At 44.9% G+C, this 22,756-nt stretch overlaps 1 protein-coding gene across 1 annotated transcript in view; it reads left to right on the plus strand.

Annotated features, from left to right (window-relative positions):
• SFMBT2 (Scm like with four mbt domains 2) overlaps positions 1-22,756 on the plus strand; it is a 258,911-nt gene that overhangs the window by 13,158 nt on the left and 222,997 nt on the right. Inside the window, exon 2 of the mRNA XM_023230544.2 lies at positions 16,315-16,465. Within this exon, the coding sequence (XP_023086312.1) occupies positions 16,366-16,465 (100 nt within the window). The 5' untranslated portion in view covers positions 16,315-16,365. The remainder of the gene's footprint in view (positions 1-16,314; positions 16,466-22,756) is intronic.

Here is a 22,756-nt window from a genome sequence, read left to right on the forward strand (position 1 = left end):
TAAAACTGCTGCATTTTAAATAAGGCCCCATTTACACCATGTACCCACAAAAATTAAAAAAAAAAAAAAAGGCCCTATGACCAAACTCAGTCTTCTGCTTAGCGAAGGATGGGGATGACCTTTGTGGTTTGGGTGTAAATTTCTGGTACAAGAAGTACCTTGATGCAAAGACCTGTTGTGTAGCAGTGTTTAACTGGGTATTGCAAAACCTCATCCTTCTTTATAGTAAATAAAAAATTCGTTGGCAAAGAGTAAATAAGCCTACTTTCAAGATGGTGCACTTTGTTTTCTTCTCCTGAGCAACTAACTTGGAAGCCTCTTGTTTTTCTCACTTTGCACATGCCCATTGTTGAACAACTGATTTGTTCACCTTATGCTCTTGGGCAATATATGCTGTTTGATTGGGAGGTTAAGAGGTGACATAAAAACCATGAATTAGAAGACACCGAATGCTATTGTGTAAATAGGAGGTATTTACTCCTCAAGTACCTGTTATCCCCAACAGATCTTATTTCCTAGTATTGAGGCATGAATCTGATTTTAAAAATCAGCATTTTTTTTTTAATGCCAGGGCAGCAATTTGTGTCAGATTTCAATCTATTCTGAGTGAAAACCAATGTAAGTGTTGTTGAAAAATGGTGAGTCAATTGCTGTCCTAATCAAGGTAAATCAAGCTCTGAGCATATGGCGGATGGCAAGATGAACTTCTGCCCCGAACAATCAGCTCGTCTCACTTGATGATGGGATGAGGCAGGGCCTGTCTCTTCTTAGAAAGGCTGTGAGTTGGCTGGTGAGAGTAGGGGAAGAGATGTACTTAGTTAGGTATTATTAGCAGAGTGACCTGGGTGACAGGGCGAGTATAAATAGAAGAAAGCGCGCGTTGATAATAGCGCTTGGCACTTAACACTGCTTTTCATCTTCAAAGCCATTTACAGATGCGGTTCTTCCTGATACTGCTGCGATTCTGGGCTGTTGTGTGTTGCTTCTTAGGAACATGGAAGCAGTGATTTTCAGAGACCAAGATTTCGGCTCAAAATTTGGTGGTACCTCCTTTCAGAATCCTTGGAGATTTTTCCCTTTTGATTGAAATATTTTGAGAGGTCTCGGCATAGATGCCTGTGCTCATTTTGAAATTCCTGGAGTGTGAAATGAGACAGCTTTCTCTGTGATTTAGACGTGCTAAGCGATTTTCAAGGGCGGCTACAGCATGTCTGGAATTTCGCAAGCATTTCGCTTAGACCTTCACATTTTATTTTCATTGGGAGATTGTTATCTTTTCTGAATCATTAAAAAAACCCAAAAAAACAAAAAACCAACTGTAACCCCTTTCCCTTTGCCGAGTGGTAAACCTGAAGTTGAGTATGTTATTACTTAGCACAAATGCCATTTTCTTGGACGTCTTGGAGGCAGATCACTTTGGAAGGTCTGAGTCATTGGTGGCTTTCACTGTAGTGAGTCCTTTCTGAGCAGTGAGCCTTGGGGAGCCTGCCTTGATGAATGGAGATGAGAATGATTTCTAATGCTTACGTAGCTTTGTTATCACAGTTTTAAGTTTCACTTTTTCACTTGAGTTTGGATGACTCCAATTGCACAATGATAGTTTTACATTTCTTGTGTCTAATAAGACAAAATTGAAGTGGAAAATGCTATATTAGAATTAGCATAAGGGAAGGAGAGAATTTATCGATTCATAACTGGAAATCTGAAATTGGAACTGGACTTATCTTTATTGCTTTGATTTGAAGAGGGAGATCTTTCTTCTAGCCAAATTTGCCTAATATTGGGGGAAGAAACTGATTGTGTCTGTTTGGAATGCCAGATTCTAGATCAGTGACAGTAGGCGGGAAACCGTAAGCATTTCTGTACTGGAAAATGAGAAGTCCTTTTCTGTGTAATTTGACCAAACTAAGAGAAAAGTCTTAAACTCACTGATGTTGGGGTTTCCTCCCTGGAAACCCCAAATCTCTATACACTGATTTCCCTATTTAACAACCTCCACCATGTACTGAGAGATGCCAGTCAGCCTTTTGTTTTGTTTTGTTTGAGACAGAATCTCGCTCTGTCGCCCAGGCTGTAGTGTAGTGGCGCAATCTCAGTTCACTACAACCTCCCTCTCCCGGGTTCAAGCAATTCTCCTGCCTCAGCCTCCCTAGTAGCTGGAATTACAGGTGCCCGCCACCATGCCTGGCTAATTTTTGTACTTTTATTAGAGACAGGGTTTCACCGTGTTGGCCAGGCTGGTCTCGAACTCCTAACTTCAGCTGACCTGCCTGCTTTGGCCTCCCAAAGTGCTGGGATTACACGTGTGAGCCACCTCACCTGGCCCAGTCAGCCTTTTAATTTCCTACTCTGCAACATCAGCAAACATCTAAGAATTACTGGACTACTGAGGGAAGCAGTAATATAAAAGTAGACACCAGAACTAACAGAGAGAAAAATAACATCCATGAAGGAGAGAAGAAAATCTAAAAACCATTCATGGCCTCAGGGATATAATAGAAAAATTTACATCCACGTAACAAGCAGGATAGGATGAAAACAGAGACTATTATGAGCATTAAAAAAAGGAAGAAGAGCTTTTAGAAATTAAAATGTAAAACTCAATGGAAGGGTTAGAGAGAAAGTTGAGGAAATATCCCAGATGGTGTATTAAACAAAATAAAGTGATAGAAGGTAAAGGGGAAAATTAAGGAAATGAAAGAAGTCTAGCATTTGAATGACCCTTAGAATGAAAGAGAAAACGGAGATGAGGAAATTAGCAATAATTCAAGAAAATATCCTAGAGCTGAAAAACCTGAATTTCAATCTTGAAAGAAGTCGCTCACCAATAGGGTGCCACCAGGCACATTATTGTGAGATTTCAGAATGTCAAAAAGTCCCGTAATTAGGACAGCATCAGATACCTCAACGATGGAAGCCAGACGGCCATGGAGGGAAACCCTCAAGATTCTGAGGGAGGATGTTTTTCCAACGTAGAATTCTTTTTTTTTTTTTCCAAGGTGGAATCTTGCTCTGTCACCCAGGCTGGAGTGGAGTGGGCTGATCTCGGCTCACCGCAGCCTCCACCTCCCGGGTTCAAGGAAGTCTCCTCCCTCAGCCTCCCGAGTAGCTGGGATTACAGGTGCATGCTACCATGCTGGGCTGACGTTTGTATTTTAGTAGAGACGAGGTTTCATTGTGTTGGCCAGACTGGTCTCAAACTCCTGACCTCAGGTGATCCACCCACCTCGGCCTCCCAAAGTGCTGGGATCACAGACATGAGCCACAGTGCCGGGCCCAACGTAGAATTCTCTACCCACCTAAACTAGTGGTGAAATAGAATAGGTTACAGACATGCCACCCATCCGGAGTTTCCACGTAAATCCTTTTTTTAGGAATCTATTGGAGGGTGTGTTTCTTCATCAGGAGCCAGACGCTAAGAGGGAAGCAGACGGGAGGCCTTGTATATGAAAGAGGAGGGGAGGCGAGACTGCTGGCTAACACTGGTGTCCCAGGCGGGGAAGCAGTTCGTGTAGATTATAGCAGAAAAGAAGGCCCCGGTAGACATTACTTCAAGATGAAATAAATACAGTACCTATATACCCCAATTTATGGACAGGTGCTTTAGACAGTCTATGAAAAATGTGGATTTGAATTGGTGATAAATACATAGAAAATTCAGAACTTGGAATAAACAAGACCATTATTAATGACAGGGGAAAGTTGGGTGCAATGGGAGAAGTCATCACTCTTGGCACGTTTGCAGAGACCTGAGGACGCAGTGGGAGCTGCCAGGGGGTGAGCGTGTTGGGGAGTTGTTGGGGAGTGGGGGTCATGTGACCAGTAGGCATCACCTAATAGTGACAGATATGGAAGAACTGGGAAGTGGCATGTTCCCCAGAGAGTGGAGAGGAATGCCAGAACAATAGGCTGAGAGAGCAAAAGTTGTCCCCAAGCAGGAGATGGGGAGGCGGGAGAAGGGCAGGAGATGACTGGGTTTGTTTTTTAGGGGGTGGGTGTCGATGCACAGGCCTTATAGACTTTGGCTTTCAAAATTATATGCAGATGTAACTCTGATATAAAAAATCATCTCACTGGGCGTGCTGGTGGGCGGATCACTTCAGCCCACGAATTCGAGACCAGCCTGGGCAACGTGGTGAAACCCCGTCATGCCCCTGTAATCCCAGCTACTTGGGAGACTGAGTTGGGAGGATCACTTGAACCGGGGAGGTGGAGGCAGTGAGCCGAGATCGAACCACTGCACTCCAGCCTGGGTGAGAGAGCGAGACCCTTTCTCAAATTAAAAAAAAAAAAAGGGGACCACCATACTTCCGGGAAATAGTTGTTAGGATTTGGGATTGGCTGTGTATCAGCGACCCAAAGTTACAGTGGCATCGACAAGAGAGTGGCTTATTTTCCTCTGGTGTAGTGGCCTGGAGCTGACAGAACAGCCTTGCAGTCTCAGGACCAAGTCCCTGTACCTTCTGCTTCGCTGTTCATGGGGACAGTCAGCTGGGTGATCCTAGGTCTAGGGGTCAGAGGTCAAAGGCATGCTCCTTCTACCCTGTAGTTGAGCATGTGAATCCTATACACCCCCCAATGGCAGAACTTAGTTGCTTGAATTCATCTAACCACAAGGAAAGCCAGGCAATGTTGTTTCGATCAGCCAGTTACTCCTTACTGTAGACAAAGTAGAAGACAGATTCAGGGGTGGTGGAGTTAGCAGCCTCTGCCACAGTGATTTCTACCTTTCAGATATGTTCTCCTCACAGTAGAATGCCTGGGACGACAAAGTTATTAGAGACTGCAAACAAAATTACTGTTGTCCCTTTGCAAACCTACCTTAAATGACCCCAATTTAATTATTGTTTAACTAGAGGGGTATGTGAACAGGATATAGCGTTTCCGTTCCTTTAACTTTTCTTATTGAAGGAAAGTTTGGTGAACTGAAACAGCCCTGTGTGTGTAAGAACATAATATATGAGGCTGGGCGTGGTGGCTCATGCCTGTAATCCCGGCACTTTGGGAGGCTGAGATGGTTGGATCACCTGAGGTCAGGAGTTCGAGACCAGCCTGACCAACATGGCAAAATGCTGTCTCTACTAAAAATACAAACATTAGCCAGTCATGGTTACATGCACCTGTAATCCCAGCTACTCGGGAGGCTGAGGCAGGAGAATCACTTGAACGGGAGGCGGAGGTTGAGTGAGCTGATATCACACCACTGCACTCCAGCCTGGGTGACACAGCGAGACTCTGTCTCAAAAAAATAAAAAAGAAAAAAAAGACAGGATAGACAGGATATAACCATCTATTGAGATAGGAGTGGATTATTTAATTGTGAGGAGGATGAACTGAGAGGTGCAACTGACAAAATATCAGTGTAAATTCCTTGTATGTTAAAACAGTGAATGTAAAACTTGAAATTCCACAAAAGTTAGACTTCTGGTATCTTAGGGTAGGGGAAGATGTTTTACAAGTTTTAGAAGAAATAAAGCAAATTGATAGATCTGACTAAGTTGAAAAAGAAAAACATTCTGTCTTGTGAAAAGAAACCACGAAAAGGAAAACTGAGAAAAATATTTGCAATAGTTTTGTGAGATAAAAAATAATCTAGGTCTCTTAAAAATCCATCACGGATACCAATAGAGTTTAAATATGGGAAGGAAGTGAAAGAGGCATCAACAGGCGAATTGCAAATTACACTGGCAGGATACTATTTTTTTCTTTCCTTTGAGACGGAGTCTCGCTCTTTGTCCAGGCTGGAGTGCAGTGGTGCAATCTCAGCTGACTGCAACCTCCACCTCCTGGGTTCAAGCGATTCTCCTGCCTCAGCCTCCTGAGTAGTTGGGATTACAGGTGTGCGCCACCACACCTGGCTAATTTTTGCATTTTTAGTAGAGACTGGGTTTCACCATGTTGCCCACGCTGGTCTTGAACTCCTGAGCTCAAGTGGTCCACCCGCCTCGACCTCCCAAAGTGTTGGGATCACAGGCGTGAGCCACCACACCTGGCCAGGGTACTAGTTTTTGAATATCAAATGGAAAAAAGGTGTAAAGGGTTTAGATGTTTTCTCCTGCCTTGCTAGTAAACCAGCCGAGCGGACTAGACAGCATGTTTTCAGGGGAGTTATGAACCTCAACTGTGTCCCCATATTTTTGATCCTATAATTTAACTTCTGGGATTCTACATTAAGGAGACATCAGAGATGTAGGATTTCTGACTGAGAGTCGTGATTAGAGTGCTACTTATCATGGTGAAAAAATAATATAAATAGCTTTAATGAGCGGCAGCAGAGGCATGGTAAATACATGACCTTATTCATTTTATAATAAAAATTATACAAACATATCAAGTCATGTTTTCAGAGAATCTTAATGATACGAGAAATTCCCTCTGTGTAATGCAAAATGAAAAATGGATTAGAATTCCAAATTCTGTATGAACTAAACAAACAAACAAAAAATCGACAGAGAAACTGTCAGGAGGAGATACTATAGAAACATAAAATTGATTATCACGGAGTGTTAAAATTACAAGTGATTTTAATTTCTTTCTTTATAATTTTACTTTTTAAGATTTCTACCAAGAGCGTGTTGTCTCTTATAGGAAGGAAAAAACTAGATGTTGTTGAAAAAGTCAGCGTGGGACCCATTGTTTGCCAAAGTGAATCAATTTTGCAGCCACGTGGGTGGACGTAAGGGAAGTCTCCGAGTGGCACTGCCCTTGCCCTCCAGTCATGTGAGCTTTCACGCTGCTACTCTTTTTTTTTTTTTTTTTTTTTTGAGACAGAGTCTCGCTCTGTTGCCCAGGCTGGAGTGCAGTAGCGCTATCTTGGTTCACTATAACCTCCATCTCCCAGGTTCAAGCGATTCTCCTGCCTCAGCCTTCTGAGTAGCTGGGATTATACGCGCGCACCACCATGCCCGGCTACTTTTTCTATTTTTAATAGAGACAGGGTTTCACCATGTTGGTCAGGTTGGTCTCCAACTCCTGACCTCGTGATCCGCCTGCTTTGGCCTCCCAAAGTGCTGGCATTACAGGCATGAGCCACTGCGCCTGGCCGCTGTGCTACTCTTTCAGTGGCTTTCTTGTTGGTCTTCGTATTGTCACTCTTCAGTTTTATTTATTTATTTATTGAGTCAGAGTCTTACTCTGTTGCCCAGGCTGGAGTGCGGTGGTGCGATCTTGGCTCACTGCAACCTCATCAGCCTCACAGGTTCAAGTGATTCTCCTGCCTCAGCCTCCTAAGTAGCTAGGATTAGAGACACACGCCACCAAGCCCTGCTAATTTTTGCACTTTTAGTGGAGACGGGGTTTCACCATGTTGGTCAGGCTGGTCTCAAACTCCTGACCTCAACTGATCCTTCCGCTTCAGCCTCCCAAAGTGCTGGGATTACAGGCATGAGTCACCGCACCCGGCCTTGAGTTCTATTTAAAATGACTGATTTGATGCACTTAAATTTTACAGTCTCAGATTACCATTCTGTAGTGTCTAGTTAGAGGCAAATGGATAATGAGGAGTCATAAGACTTGAGCACACTTTTCCCCTTTTAATAAGAGTCTATAAGCCACTGACACGTAACTGATTTATTAATAGTTATATTCATGTTTTTACAGAAAAACTTGGTACTTGACTACATTTTTGAGGTGGAATGATTTTCTTGAATTTATAAATGAATGAAAAAAAGCAAATAGTCTTTGTGTGACACACGTAACAGTTTCTTTTCTTTCTTTTTTTCTGAGACGGAGTCGCGCTCTGTCACCCGGGCTGGAATGCAGTGGCCGGATCTCAGCTCACTGCAAGCTCCGCCTCCCGGGTTCCCGCCATTCTCCTGCCTCAGCCTCCCGAGTAGCTGGGACTACAGGCGCCCGCCACCTCGCCCGGCTAGTTTTTTGTATTTTTTTAGTAGAGACGGGGTTTCACCGTGTTAGCCAGGATGGTCTCGATCTCCTGACCTCGTGATCCGCCCGTCTGGGCCTCCCAACGTGCTGGGATTACAGGCTTGAGCCACTGCACCCGGCCAAAAGTTTCTAAGATGTTTCTCCTTTGACATTTTCCACTGATATAAAAATGCAGCCCATTTAATCAAAACCTGTGCTGTGTTAGGAAGTTTGCCATGAATCATTTGTGGAATATTTGGGGGAAACTGTTAAGTCTCCTTTTGAAGTTTCTTAGATTTAAAAATTCATGAGTTTTAACTAGCTTGACATTATTACATTAAAACTTTTAAGAGAGCCAAGAATTGATGGTTGTTTGGGAAATGTTCCAAGCTCTCAAATACGGTTCACCAGTGCAGTGGTCTCGCTGGGCTGCCCACCTTCTACCCACATGTGCCTAGTTCAATTCAAGGTCATTAAAATTAAAATTCAGGTCCTCAACAGTACTAGATACATTTCCAGTGCACCGTAGCCACATGTGGCTAGTGGTTACTGTACTGGACCAAGCAGGTATAGATCAGGCAGTGCTGGTCTAGATGCGTGCAACATAGATAATGAGCCCCCAGTTACTTTTGGCTAGGTGAAGAGTAATATCTAATGTGTATTCTTCCTCACTCGTGTTCTTCCTAACGAAGCTTTGCTTAGCCTGTGCTAGCATTACTCTATTCTTTGACTATACCTCAAATGAAAGGAGAAGAAAAGATAGGGTTGAGAAGGGAGAATGCTTATTGTATTAAATGTGCTTCAAATATAAACGGATAATCTGAATGCGGATAATCTGAATGCAGAAAATGTACAGTGAATCCTAAAAACACCTGGATTGATAAAATTTTAGATTTGAAAGGGGTGATTCCATCTCATCAAGCCTTCTAATTGAACTGATGAGAAATTTGAGGAACAGAGAGGTTAAGTAATTTGCTTATGTCACACAGCTACATAATGGCCTTGTTATCCCCTTACTCTGCAAGCTCTCAGTTCTTTTTACTGGTCCAAGACACTGTTGTAAGAAGTTCCAGTAGTAGAATTCTGTTGTCCAACAGAGACAAAAGGAGCCAATTATAGTAGAATTAACTTTGCACAAAACCACCAAGTGTGTTGTTTAAAACAGGAAGTTACCTTTTATAAGCCCAGTCTTCTGAACCTTTTTTATATTGTCTTTGAAAAAAAATGTTACTTTCATTAATAGACACTTTTACCTTGTTCTTGAAATTACATATAGCTTAAGAAACAAAAGGAAATATACTTTCTTTTAATGATAGCCTTTTTGGGGGTTAGGGTGTTGTAGTTAGGAAAAGGCTTTTTAAAAATATCCTGTTTCTATTTTGCAAAGCTTATGGGTGGAGCGGTTGTTATCACCAAGATTTGCCCTTCTAACCCCCCCCCAAAAATCCAATTGAATGTAAATAGAAATTTCTGTGAAGTAAGTTATTATTCTCATATTTGATAGATTTCCCCAATAATTATCTGTTTCCACAGACACTGCATAGGTTCCATTAGTTGCTGTGGGAAGTGAAGTAGTTTATTCTAGGAACCGTGACTGCGTGCTGTGAAAAGATTACATTTTGTTAGCATAATTTCTATGGCGTTCTGTTGATGGGGTCTCTCAGATACTTCTTGGACCTGTTCCCTTCATTTCTTCTCCACTGTCTTAGTTCAGACCCTCGCCTGCATTTCCATGTTTTTAGTCTGTTCCCATTCATCCATCTCACCCATGGCTCCCTGAGTGCTTCTTCTGAAACAAACCTGATCATTCATTTCATCTCCTTTAACAACACCCTGCCACGTCCACTCTATCTGCAGAGTGATACGCAGGGCTCAGGCCCTTACTGTGGCAAACGTTCTCTTCTCATCTGGGCTCAACCAGCCTCTCTGTTCTCACCCCAAGTCTTTGTTCAAATATCACTTCCTGGGGTCTTGCCTGACTGTCACCTAAATAATTATAATCCTTTTGGCCGAGCGCAGTGGCTCATGCCTGTAATCCCAGCATTTTAGGAGCCCAAGGCGGGCAGATCACTTGAGGCCAGGAGTTCGAGACCAGCCTGGCCAACATGGCGAAATTCCGTCCCTACTAAAATACAAAAAAAAAAAAGAAAGAAAAATTAGCTGGATATGGTCACGTGCACCTGTAATCCCAGCTACTCAGGAGGCTGTGGCAGGAGAATCACCTGAACCTGGGAGGCGGAGGTTGCAGTGAGCCGAGATTGCACCATTGCACTCCAGCCTGTGGAACATCAGTGAAACTCTGTCTCAAAAAAAAAAAAAAGTAATAATATTAATAATTATCATCCTTTGTTTGCCTGATTTTTTCTGCTTCCTTTTTCCCTATAGCACTTACCACCATCTAATAGGCTATATCATCTACTAATTAAAAAACTCCATTGGCTCTTTCTCCCGATTAGGATGAGATCTCTACCAGGGCAGGAATTTTTTGTTTTGTTTTGTTACAGATGCCTTCCCGTGACTAGACCAGTGCCTGACGTGGAATGGGGGGGGGGGGGGGGGGGGGGGGGGGGGGGGGGGTCAGTACATATTTGGGGATGAATGGGCATGATACCGCTTGCTCCACAGTCCTGTCGCCCACCCTCTCCCTTGAGTCACCTTAGACTTTTCCCCAAGGGTCTGCCACGCTGTTTGCTGCTGGTTCCTCTGTGTTTAATGCCTTTCCTACCTTCCTGAGTCTCTGAAGCCTGTGCTTATCTTTGCTCCTTTGATTACCTCTCTCTTTTTTTTTTTCTTTGAAACAGAGTTGCTCTGTCGCCCAGGCTGGATTGCAGTGGGCGCCATCTCAACTCACTGCAACCTCTGCCTCAGCCTCCTGAGTAGCTGGGATTACAGGTGCACACGACCATACCCAGCTAATTTTTGTTTTTTGTTTTGTTTTTTGTATTTTCAGTAGAGACAGAGTTTTGCCATGTTGGCCAGGCTGGTCTCAAACTCCTGACCTCAAGTGATCTGCCCACTTCAGCCTCCCAAAGTGCTGGGATTATAGGTGTGAGCCACCATGCCCAGCCCCCTTCAGTTTCCTCTTATCCTCTGGGCATTTCCTCTTGAGCCTCTCCTAATTTTCTGTTCCACTTCGATGCACCCCCCCGGCCCACCCAAGCTCGCCTTCCTGTCCTTGTTGATATTTGCATCTTGTCCTTCGTGGGATTCCACGTGCGTTCTTGGTGGACTTGGTGGTGGCTGTGTATGCGGTTGGACGGACAGACTTGCTTTTAGCAGCCTCTTGTCCTTGCTGGCATCCACTGGTATTTATATGTCTGTCCCCAGTGCCCGAGGTGGTATCCGGCATAAGTAAATCAGATGTTCCATTAATACATACACAAGAAAATTGCATGGTATCAGCACTTATCTGTCTGGCATTAGTTTAAAATTGTGTTAGAATTTGCTAAGAGAAGTTTACTATAAGCTCTTGAGGGAAGCTTTTCAGGAGGAATTAATTTGGAATAAAATGATCCATGCCTAGGAGTGTTGGGTGCTCACGGGGCAGCTGACCCTGTGTGGGGTCCCCGCCACTCTCTAGTTTAGTATTATTTCTTTTCATTGCCCCATCCCCATAATAGGTGCTCAGTTATTAAAAATCGATGGTTTAAGAAAAAATTTAAAAGTCATAGCTGCATTATGGGAAATGTGGATAATGGGGGAAAGGGAACTGTGATTGACTGGTTAGGGCATGGGTTCTGGAGCCAGCTGTGTGGGTTCAAATCCCAGCTCCACCACTAGCAGCTGTGTGATGCTGAGCAAGTTACTTCATCCCTTAGGTTGCTTATCCGTAAGACGGGAACAGTAATATAACTTACATCCTAGAGTTCGTACGAGGATTAAATAAGTGCATGTTTATTAAGTACTTAGTAATCATTGTAAGTGTTGGTAGAATAAAATAATCGTAAATGCACGCTTACCATGCTAACACTTCCATTTCTTCTATTTGGAGGGACAGAAGCTCCTCTTCTTACCAACTGGTTTAGGTTCCCAAGACAGCTGAGAAGTCTGTTCATTTTAAGTTCAAATGACCTAACCAATGACCAGTGGGTACACATACAAATAATTTTTTTTTTTTGCTCCAACTCCTAGGCTGGAGTGCAGTGGTGTGATCTCAGCTCACTGCAACCTCTGCCTCCTGGGTTCAAGCCATTCTTGTGCCTCAGCCTCCCAAAGAGCTGGGATTACAGGCATGTGCCACCATACCTTAGTATTTTTAGCAGAGATGGGTTTCATCACAATGGCCAGGCTGGTCTCAAACACCTGGCCTCAAGTAATCCGCCCACTTTGGCCTCCCAAAGCGCTGGGAATGCGAACCACTCGCCCGGCCCACATACCCAGAATTTTAATTTTTCCCCATCATTAGCTTCTGTCTCTTCTCACTAGGACGCTGTTATTGCTTTTGCACTTACTGGACAAGATGGAGTTAATTGTGTTCTTTAAACATCTCAAAAGGAAGCATACACCCACAAAATACACCCACAAAATACACACAGCACAGGGAAGCCATTCCTGAACGTGGGCCGGGGCCCGAGACGGCCAGGCTGAAGTGTGGATTGTGAAACGCTGCTCGCTTTTGATTATTGTTTTCCTGGATTGTGGTTTTGCTCTTATCTATGAAAGTTTGAAATCTGAGAGCTTGTAAGGAGAGGGGCTTTCGTACTGGAATTCCTCCCTGCCCTGGCTCGTTTGGGTGTTCTCTGTGTGCCCTCTCCGTGGTTGTACTCCTGTGTCCATAGCTCTAAGCTTTCTTTTCGTGGAGCTCTGTGTTTTGTTATGATCATCAGTTTTGGAGCTTTGTCATATGCCTTCAAGGCCCCTTTCTCCTGGATACATTCTGGCATTTTCTCCTCCCTTTTTCTTCCTTTGTTTACCTTTGTTTGCTCCAGGTGTTTCAGTTCCTACATTTTTCCTTCCGTTGCACACCCTTCTCCCCTCCAAATTCCCGGTATTTTCCCTGAGGGATCATTGGAGGGAGAGCTAGGAGAGCCGAGCTTTCCACAGTGGGCCGCCGCCCTCCCCTCTCCAAGCCCGTGCCACCTGTGGCTTCTGGAGTTGGTGGCTGTTGTGTCCGTTTCTCAGTGACCAAGTGATGCTGTAATCTCATAACCACACTTCCTTACATGGGGCAGGGGTGAGGGGTAGAGGGTACGCATCTTACCCTTTGTAATATTCCAGTAACCCTCGGGACATTCTCAGTGGAAGTTTGGGTATTTGGTTGGATGGATGCACTTGATTATCAGCAAGTAGTTTGTTGACCGAGTGCCTCAGCGCTCGCTGTCTGCATGCCGGGCAGTCCAGGTGAACTGGGGGTCTTGCTACCCACTGAAGCTCCAGGTGTGGCACAGAAGACCTTAGAGTGCCCCTGGCAGACAGCCTCTGCTGTGTGCAGCCCGTGGGAGAAAATCTCTGGAACCTTCTGAGACGAGGTGCGAGCAGGGCAGTTCGGTGTTAGGTGATGTTTAGTTCCGCGCCTGCCAGCGCAGTGGGTTCATTGTTGTGAAAGAGGTAGTTCCCATGTCCACATTTTTGTGTCCCTGTCACCACAGGAATCTGGAAGGATTGCTCGTAGAAGAATGCAGTTCTGTCCACCGTTGGGTGGGTTCTTTTAGCAGACTGATACCCACAGGATAAAATGTAGCCAGCCTCCATAGTAAATTGCTCAGTTTACTAGTGTCCTCCGTTAACAACAACAACAAAAATCTTAGAACCCCTCCAGCTGTTAAAAGATTCCTTCATTTAGTGTCGATTCCAGCTAAGCTTTCGGAAACTAAGCTCATTACATGGCAGGTGATTCACTGGGGATATAAGATAACTGCGTTTTTTTAATTAAAAAAACCTTTATTTTCATTATTAAAAACTATTGAAAAAGGATTTCACTATCTAAAATATTTCATTTTCGTTATGAATGAAGCAAACCCAGTTTGTATTTTGGTTCAGGTCATTTGTGCATATACCATATTTTCCTACACTACCTGCCTTAGATTTATGCATCTAGAGGGCCATGGTTAAGATTGGGTTACTCTGTGGTGCCCCGCACGGTGCTGCAGTGAGCACATCATGTCCATGGCTCTTCAGGCATCGTACTTACTTGTCCTTTCTGTGATTTTTGTTTGTTTGTTTGTTTTTGAGATGGAGTTTCGCTCTTGTTGCTCAGGCTGGAGTGCAATGGCATGATCTCAGCTCACCGCAACCTCCACCTCCCAAGTTCAAGCGACTCTCCTGCCTCAGCCTCCCGAGTAGCTGGGATTGGAAACATGTGCCACCACACCTGGCTAACTTTTGTATTTTTAGTGGAGATGGGATTTCTCCATGTTGGTCAGCATGGTCTTGAACTCCCAACCTTAGATGATCTGCCCTCCTCAGCCTCCCAAAGTGCTGGGATTACAGGCATGAGCCACCGCGCCCAGCCTTTCTGTGATTTTAAACCAAGCTGAAGAAACTGTTTAGGACCTAGTACACTGCATTTTACCCATAGCTCTCACACTTGAAATAAGGAAAGTCCTGGTTTAAGTTTCTCGTGTCACTGATGTTGACTTCTACGACTCAACCCTTGTGCCCGCATGTTTGCCTCAGGAAACATAAGGCCCTGTGCTGAGAAAGTGAAGGAGCGATAATCTCTCATTTGCAGGGGTCTTCTCGGTTGCACTGTTTTTCCCTTGGCTTAGTCATGAACTTAACTTTGTAGTAGCAAAATGCCTAGATCGCTGTTTGCCGACCCACTCCATATAGTTTTGTAGTTCATACCCTGAAATAGGTATTTTCTTTCTTTGTACTGTGATTGAGAAATAGCTTCCTGTCCTCTCCACAGTGTCTGGTATAGTATGTTAAATACAACAGGTGGATAACTGAACGCACGTTGAATTACATTTCAGTGCTGTGTACCTGGTACATTTCCTGTCTCTTCCTACTTGTTCCTGGCATTGAGTTTCCAGCTTTTTCTCTACCATTGCATAAATGAGTAACATGCTCTTTCATGAACCTTCTGTTTTTTGTTTAATTAGAGATGGGGGTCTCGGTATATTGCCCAGGCTGACCGTGAACTCCTGAGCTCAAATGATCCTCCCGCCTCAGCCTCTCAAGTAGCTGAGATGTCAGGTGCAGGTAGGCTACCCACTGCACCTGACATGAACCTTCAATTTTGACAAAACCTCCAAATGTTTTTTAAAAGATATTTTACCAGTATGTGAGTCACAAAATATCCCCTTGGTAGTAGATATAGGTGCACTATATTCTTTTATTTCTTCATCTCTACCTGCCTGTTGGCTTATTTAAACTTCTAACTACGTGTGAAATGAAAGAGCATGTTGAATGAATGAGAGAAACACCATGTGGCTGTGGGGGTTTAAAACACTGTGTGGGCAGTGTCTAAGCATCGGAGCCAGGTATGGCTGCTCGTTGGATACGAATTCTCCCGGGGTCTCCTGGGCCCTGACATAAAGGAGTTGGAGAGCAGGATTCTACGGGAACCAGCTCTAATGTGGCTGCTTTTTCCAGCCATCTTATTAGAAGGCAAGTGGGGAATAGCAGTGCTGTCCTAGGGAAAGTCTTGTCTCCATTTCTACTTTGTGAAAAAACACATTATTGACAAACATCGATGCTTTACCTGGTTTTGGTAACAGATCCTGTGTAACACCTGCGGACTTCTTCCCGAGGCAGGGCACTGCGTGTTGCAATACCTGCGTGTGGGATGCTGAAGTTGTGTGCGGGGGTGGAGGTTGCTGCTACATAGCTTCAAGGTCGGGGGAGCGTCTTACCCACTGTTGCCATGGTGGATCGAGGACTGAAATGCAAGTTTCTGTTGGTGAAATACGTGTCCATCTTAGTGGAGATAATGACCTTTAGAACACTGATGGTTTTGCTCCGGTGAGACCTTTATTGTTGACGTTGTTGACCTTGTGTAGAGACGTACTCATTAGTCTTTTTAATTAATTAATTAATTTTTTTGAGATGAAGCCTTGCTCTGTCGCCCAGGCTGGAGTACAGTGGTGTGATCTCAGCTCACTGCAACCCCTGCCTCCCAGGTTCAAGCGATTCTACTGCCTCAGCCTCCCGAGTAGCTGTAATTGCAGGCAACTGCCACCACTTCTGACTCATTTTTGTATTTTCAGTAGAGACAAGGTTTCACCATGTTGGCCAGGGTGGTCTCGAACTCCTGACCTCGAGTGATCTGCCCACCTTGGCCTCCCAAAGTGCTGGGATTACAGGCATGAGCCACTGTGCCTGGCCTCAGTGTACTGGAATACTGATTTCTGGTATTTTCTATGATCAACATTACGTTGCATCTTGAAAGTTTTAATGAAATGGTAGCAACACTAATAAGGTTAAGATTTTTTTAAACCATTTAAAAATAAGTTAATATAATTAATATGATTAAACTGCTCTAATTTTTTTTTTTTTGATTACTCTTAGGTAATTTTTTCTGCAGGATGAATTAAGAGAAGAGACACTTGCTCATCAGGCATGGAGAGCACATTGTCAGCTTCCAATATGCAAGACCCTTCATCTTCACCCTTGGAAAAGTGTCTCAGCTCAGCTAATGGAAATGGAGACCTTGATTCTGGTAGGATTTTGTTTTCTAGATTCATCTGGGTTTTTGATGAATTGATCTATATCTTCCTGAAAATATTCAGGAAACAATGGTGCAACATTTCTAGATCTCACATACTGCCTGGTTCCTGGGATTTGAAGTCCTATTTATAAGGATATAGCAGCTCTAAAATTTGGGTCAAAATTCTTATCTTGAATACTAGACAGAGAGGACTGGGTTATAGTGCAGCAACACATCACTTGAAAATCTCAGTGGTCTGGGCAGGAAATGTCTATGAATCACTGTTCCATGGAGTCATTGTGCACCTTCCTGCAGGGTTTGTTGTGAGTGGGAAGAGCAGGGTTGGAGGTCTCGGACCGGCAATCACCTGCTCTGGCTCACAAGAGACGAATGCCATTTTTGCTTGGAACCCCTTGACAAGAAGTTAGTTGCATGTTTCTGCCGCAGCAAGGGAGGTTGGGAAAAACAGTTCCCTCCCAAGTGCTGGAGAGAGAGACAGGACATCCAGATCTGCCTACGTAGTAGATGCCGATGACACAGCATCTAATATGTTGAGCACATCTGTTAGAAAAGCATACGATTTGGAAGGAAGTGAGGTCATGCGGATTGGTGGTGAAGTGCATCTCCCTTCCAGAAATCTGAAAAACAGAACAGCTCCCTCCTCTGACTCAAACACAGCCTTCGATTCAAATTTATGTATGTATGTATGTATGTATGTATGTATGTATGTATGTTTTGAGACAGGATCTCGCCTGTTGCCCAGGCTGGAGTACGGTGGTACAATCATGGCTCACTGCAGCCTTGACCTCCTGGGCTCAAGTGATCCTCCCACCTCAGCCTCCACAAGAGCTGGGACTACAGGTGTGTCCCACTGTGCCTGCTGACTTTTAAATTTTTTGTGGAGATGGGGTCTCACTGTGTTGTCCAGGCTTATCTTGAGCTACTAGGCTCAAGTGATCCTCCTGCCTTGGCCTCCCAAAGTGCTGAGATTATAAGTATGATTCACCACACCCAGCCTTGATTGGGTTTTAATTATTTAACTAATGAAGTTATAAGTGCACAAATGTATCTTTTTCTAAATACTTACACAATAAAGGGTTTATTTAAAAAGGATACCTTTTTCTTTAAAAAAAAAAAAAAAAGAGTTGCATTGTTTATACATACCAGCAAATTACTTAAGGACAGTTTAGCCCTCTGAATTGTAAACATTAGCTATGGTGAATTCCTGTAAAAAAAAATGTGGCTCATTAAGTCAGCCACTTGACCGTGGTCCAAAGAAGTCACAAAGTTTGTCTTCACATTTTGATGAGACTAGTCAATGACAGATTACAGGTTGCTCCATATCATTGAATTTGTTAGATTAAGTTTATAAAATTGTATCTTTATATGGAAGAAAGCCCGGAAAACCCTCACATGAGTGAAGGCCTTACTGTGTTGAAAGATGTTAGTATCTGTTTCCAAATCGGCTCCTTTTTCCCTCTTTCAGATTTTTCTACACATCATCCAGATGTGAGACAACTTCTCCTGCAGGTAGAACTGAATCATTGTTCCTCCCTGGAACCATGGAAATTATTTTCTGAGAAGGCATAGTTGTATAGGCTGAAAGTTCATCCTAATTATTCTACTTTATTTTAGTACAGATTTACCTTTTTAAAAAGTCTTTCCTATGTTTGCTGAGTGAAGTTATTTTTCACATTTTGGAGTTCCTGAGCTTTTATTTTTGTAGTATATCATCTGCACACATCTGATGTCGATTACTGGGTTATTTCTCGTGGTACGTTTTCAAAACCGTTTAAACACCTACTGTGTATTGGGTTTTCACGTGCATACCATTACCGTGTATCTCTCTAACTTAAGTAGATTCTGAAACTCATTAATGATAATCTGGTGTGAGGAAAATGATTTGTACCGACAATTCGTTAAGGGTGGTTCTAGGGATGGCAGGTGTGAGCGCGAGAATCATTATATCCTTGGCTGGGGGGAGTCCCTGCAGAAAGCCCATGTATACTCGTGTCATGATTGGTGTTTGGACGAACGGAGGCAGGATGGTGCACTTCCGGGTTCTTCTTCACCACTGACTCTTCCCGTGTGTGCGAGAATGCAGCTGACGCCCGGGAAGGTGCAGATTAATCAGGCATGCACCAGGTGATGTCAATCCGAGGAGACCAAGATTTACCTGGTGGCACCTGCGGAGCGGCCCCCCTCCCCTGACATGCCCGTGCCCCGCCTATTGCCCTTCCACTCCTAGAAAAGTCGCTCCCAGCAGATGCGCCTGGGGCGGGCTTTCTCAGCCCCCACTCTTGTCGGGACTGTATTAGAAACTCCACCCGCCCCCTGCCCCCCCCCCCCAGCTCCGGTCCCTGAAGCTAGATGACCAAAGAGTAAATTTGCAGTTTTGCTTTTAGCCTTGCCTACTCGCTGGTTCTTTTGTACCCACTCTGGTGGTCTTAGAAAACCAAATCAGTTGGTGCCGAAGACCCAGGAGGAGACCCCTCCTCAGACCTCTAGGGATTGAGGAACCTCCTCCTGCTTCCACACCGCAGACGGACCAGGACCTGAGACCCGCTTCCCTCACTCTCACGGCCTCTCTGGGGTAAGTGCCCTTGTCTCCTCTTTACCTCCCTCGGCCAAAATCCTGCGCAGGTCCGAGGTCCATTTTGAGCCACCAAGTGGCTTGGGAGACCTGTTCAGGACGGAGACGTCCGCCTGAAGGTAATCTCCACTTTGGCTTCAAGAGCCTCCAGTCTGTCTCTGCTGGTTCCAAAGAACGCTTTGAAGCCAGGCAGAGATCCACTTCCATTTCCATTGTGTCCATTGTGTAAGTAAAGAGGAGACAAACGGGAAACCCCCCCAGTCCAAATTTCCAAAGAGCACCCCCTTAGGGTGCCTCCTAGCCAATTTAAAAACCTTAAGGCTTGAACAAGACCTTAGGAGGAAGCGGTTAATTTTCCTTTCCACTGTGGCATGATCGACCTCGGCAATTTCTGCCAGCGGCTAGGCAAGTGGTCCGAAATTAATTACGTACAAGGCTTTTGGGCCTTAAGCTCTCGTCCCTATACTCCTCCTTCTCTCCACCCCCTCCCTTCCTGCCCAGACTCCTCCTTTCTCCTCCTTATCTACTAGTAATCCACTTGGTCCCATGCCTCCTTTGGGGCCCCCAACTGGCTGTCTTAAGTCCCCTATCTCTGCCCACACCCTCCTACAGTGTTAGCACCTTTGCGAGAGGTGGCTGGGGCGGAGGGGGTAGTAAGAGTACATGTCCCTTTTTCATTGGCCAATCTTTCCAAAATTGAGAAGCGTTTAGGTGATTTCTCAGCTAATCCTACCATATACATAAAGGAATTTAGACACCTTTGTCAGGCCTATGACTTAACTTGGCATGACCTCCAGGTTATCCTAACCTCTACCCTAAACTGACTGAGGTTCTAACCCAATATACCCGGTTAGATCCGGCCTCCCCCACAGGGGCCACCATTTTGGCATCTTATTTCATTTCTCAATCAGCTCCTGACATTCGTAAAAAACTTCAAAAGGTAGAGGATGGTCCTCAGACACCAATACAAGACCTAGTTAAATTAGCCTTTAAGGTCTATAACTCCAGAGAGGAGACGGCAGGCTCGCCTCAAACAAGTTACAGCTCCTAGCAGTGGTTTTACAGCCCAGTCGTAACCCCAGGCCAGAGAGCACACACCCCACAGACTCCAAGGCTGCAAAAAGAGCCTGCTCTGTAAGTGCGGCAAGGCAGGACACTATGCCAACAGGTGTCCACAGGGTCCCCGAGCCCCAACGCAGCCTTGCTATAAGTGCAAGGCATCAGGACATTAGGGCAGTCAATGTCCTAACCTTCGTCCACCAGCAACCCCCTGCCCTGCTTGCCAGCAGGGAGGACACTGGAAGTCTGATTGCCCCACCCTGAGAACAGGTGTTGCGTCTCCACGTGATCCCTTTTCCCAGGATCCTAGGAGCTCCTTCCAGCCCCTACATCTGGACGACGACAACTGAAGGTGCTGAGACTCGGGGACCCCCATCACCCTCGCCGAGCCGCGGGTAACTCTCCTAGTAGCGGGTAAGACAATTTTTTAATTGACAGTGAGGCTACCTATTCTGTTTTGCCGTCCTTCTCTGGACCTAGCCTTCCATCCAATATCTCTGTAGTAGGAGTAAGTGGAAAGCCATCCACTCCACGAAAAACTCCACTCCTTAATTGCTGCCTGGCCAACAATTACTTTGCACACTCATTCCTCATTCCCAACTAAAAAGGGCCCTTACCGAAAGCAATCAGTGGAAATCAGTTTGGCTTTCCCCCACTCGCCTCAAACTTACTAAATTTTCTTACGTATCTCATACTCCCCAACCTTGCCAGGACCATCCTTCTGGGTTTTGCCCATATTCCAACAAATGCTTCCATTCCTCATTCCTATACTAATACTGTGCCTTATTTTATTCTTCATCCATATGTCCAAATACCAACCATGGGCCCCGACCTTAGCGATGCCCCTTAACAGCAGGAAGTAGCCAGACAGACCACGGCGCCCCTTTATCACTATTATCAATAAAAGGTTGGACTGTTAGGACGAATGGAGGCAGGATGGTGCACTTCCGGGTTCTTCTTCACCACCAACTCTTCCCGTGTGTGCGAGAATGCAGCTGACGCCCGGGAAGGTGCAGATTAATCAGGCATGCACCAGGTGATGTCAATCCGAGGAGACCAAGATTTACCTGGTGGCACCTGTGGAGCGGCCCCCCTCCCCCGACATGCCCGTGCCCTGCCTATTGCCCTTCCACTCCTAGAAAAGTCGCTCCCAGCAGATGCGCCCGGGGCGGGCTTTCTCAGCCCCCACTCTTGTCGGGACTGTATTAGAAACTCCACCACCCCCCCCACCCGCCCCCAGCTCCGGTCCCTGAAGCTAGATGACCAAAGAATAAATTTGCAGTTCTGCTTTTAGCCTTGCCTACTCGCTGGTTCTTTTGTGCCCACTCTGATGGTCTTAGAAAAACAAATGAATTGGTTCCTTGCTTTTGCATCAGGGATGGCCTGAATCATACAAGATGTTCAGATCTTTAATGGAAATACTATTTCTAAATGGCTTTAAATTATCTTAACATTTTTCAGACATTGGCCCAGATTTTTCTCCACCCCCATGTGGCTAATCTGTCCTTTCGCCTTGGGATTTCTGTATTGTGTGGTGAGGAGAGTTTTAGATGATGATACAGACAGACTCTAAAGAGGATACAAATTTAAAGCAGAGTCTAAGACTTTGCAGAGGACAGTGGCTGGATTCACTTGAGAAACTCAAATCTAGTTTTGAGCATTTTGATTCTACAAGTAGTTTTTTTTTTTTTTTTCTAAAATCTAGTTTTAGAGCATTGAAACTATTAAGTATGATTCTACAAGTAGTTTATTATTACTTTTTCCAACCTGCTAACCCACAAAGTATTTCCAGTCCTGGAATCACTTGGTGAGATATTTGGTTCTGGGACCAGCTGGGACAGGCAGAGTCTTAGTGCTGAAGGTCTTCTCCTGGGAAGCGTTTTCAGATGGGATTTACTCATCCCACGTACAGGAGGAGGCAAACCCAGTGTTCTTTAGCTGGTTCTGAATTGACTTGCGATGATAGGTGTATGAGCGTGAGTTCAGACTGTGTGGCAGGCACAGAAAATGTTAAGTTCTTTGCATGTGTTAATTCACTTAATCCTTCAACAGCCCACAGGTACAGCTGCTTTTATTGCCCCAATTTTACAGATGAGAAGACTGAACAACAAGATGAAGTGACTCGAGCCCTGTGTTAGAAGCAAGATTTAATTTCAGGCATTGTGAGGCTGTGGAGTTGGTGCTCTGAAACTCTGGGGGACATCTGCCCTTTCAAGTGCACAGAGGAGTCATCAGGAAATCCCAACAGCCTCCTACTCACCCATCCATACACTCACACCCACCCCACAGCCACGTGCACACCCACACTCACACCAGTCCATCCATGCATACACCCACACACACCCACATTCATACCCATCCATCCACTCACACCCACACACCCACCCCACAGCCATACACACACCCACACTCACACCCACCCAACACACACACCCCCACACTCACACCCACCCCATAGCCATACACACACACACACACTCCCATCCACCCATCCATACACTCACCCACACTCACACCTGTCCATCCACACATACACCCACACACACCCACATTCACACCCATCCATACACTCACACCCACCCCACAGCCATACACACACCCACACTCCCATCCATCCACCCATCCACACATACACCCACACACAGCTACAC

This window comes from Piliocolobus tephrosceles, chromosome 9 (genome assembly GCF_002776525.5).
Source record: "Piliocolobus tephrosceles isolate RC106 chromosome 9, ASM277652v3, whole genome shotgun sequence".
Classification (NCBI taxonomy): domain Eukaryota; kingdom Metazoa; phylum Chordata; class Mammalia; order Primates; family Cercopithecidae; genus Piliocolobus; species Piliocolobus tephrosceles.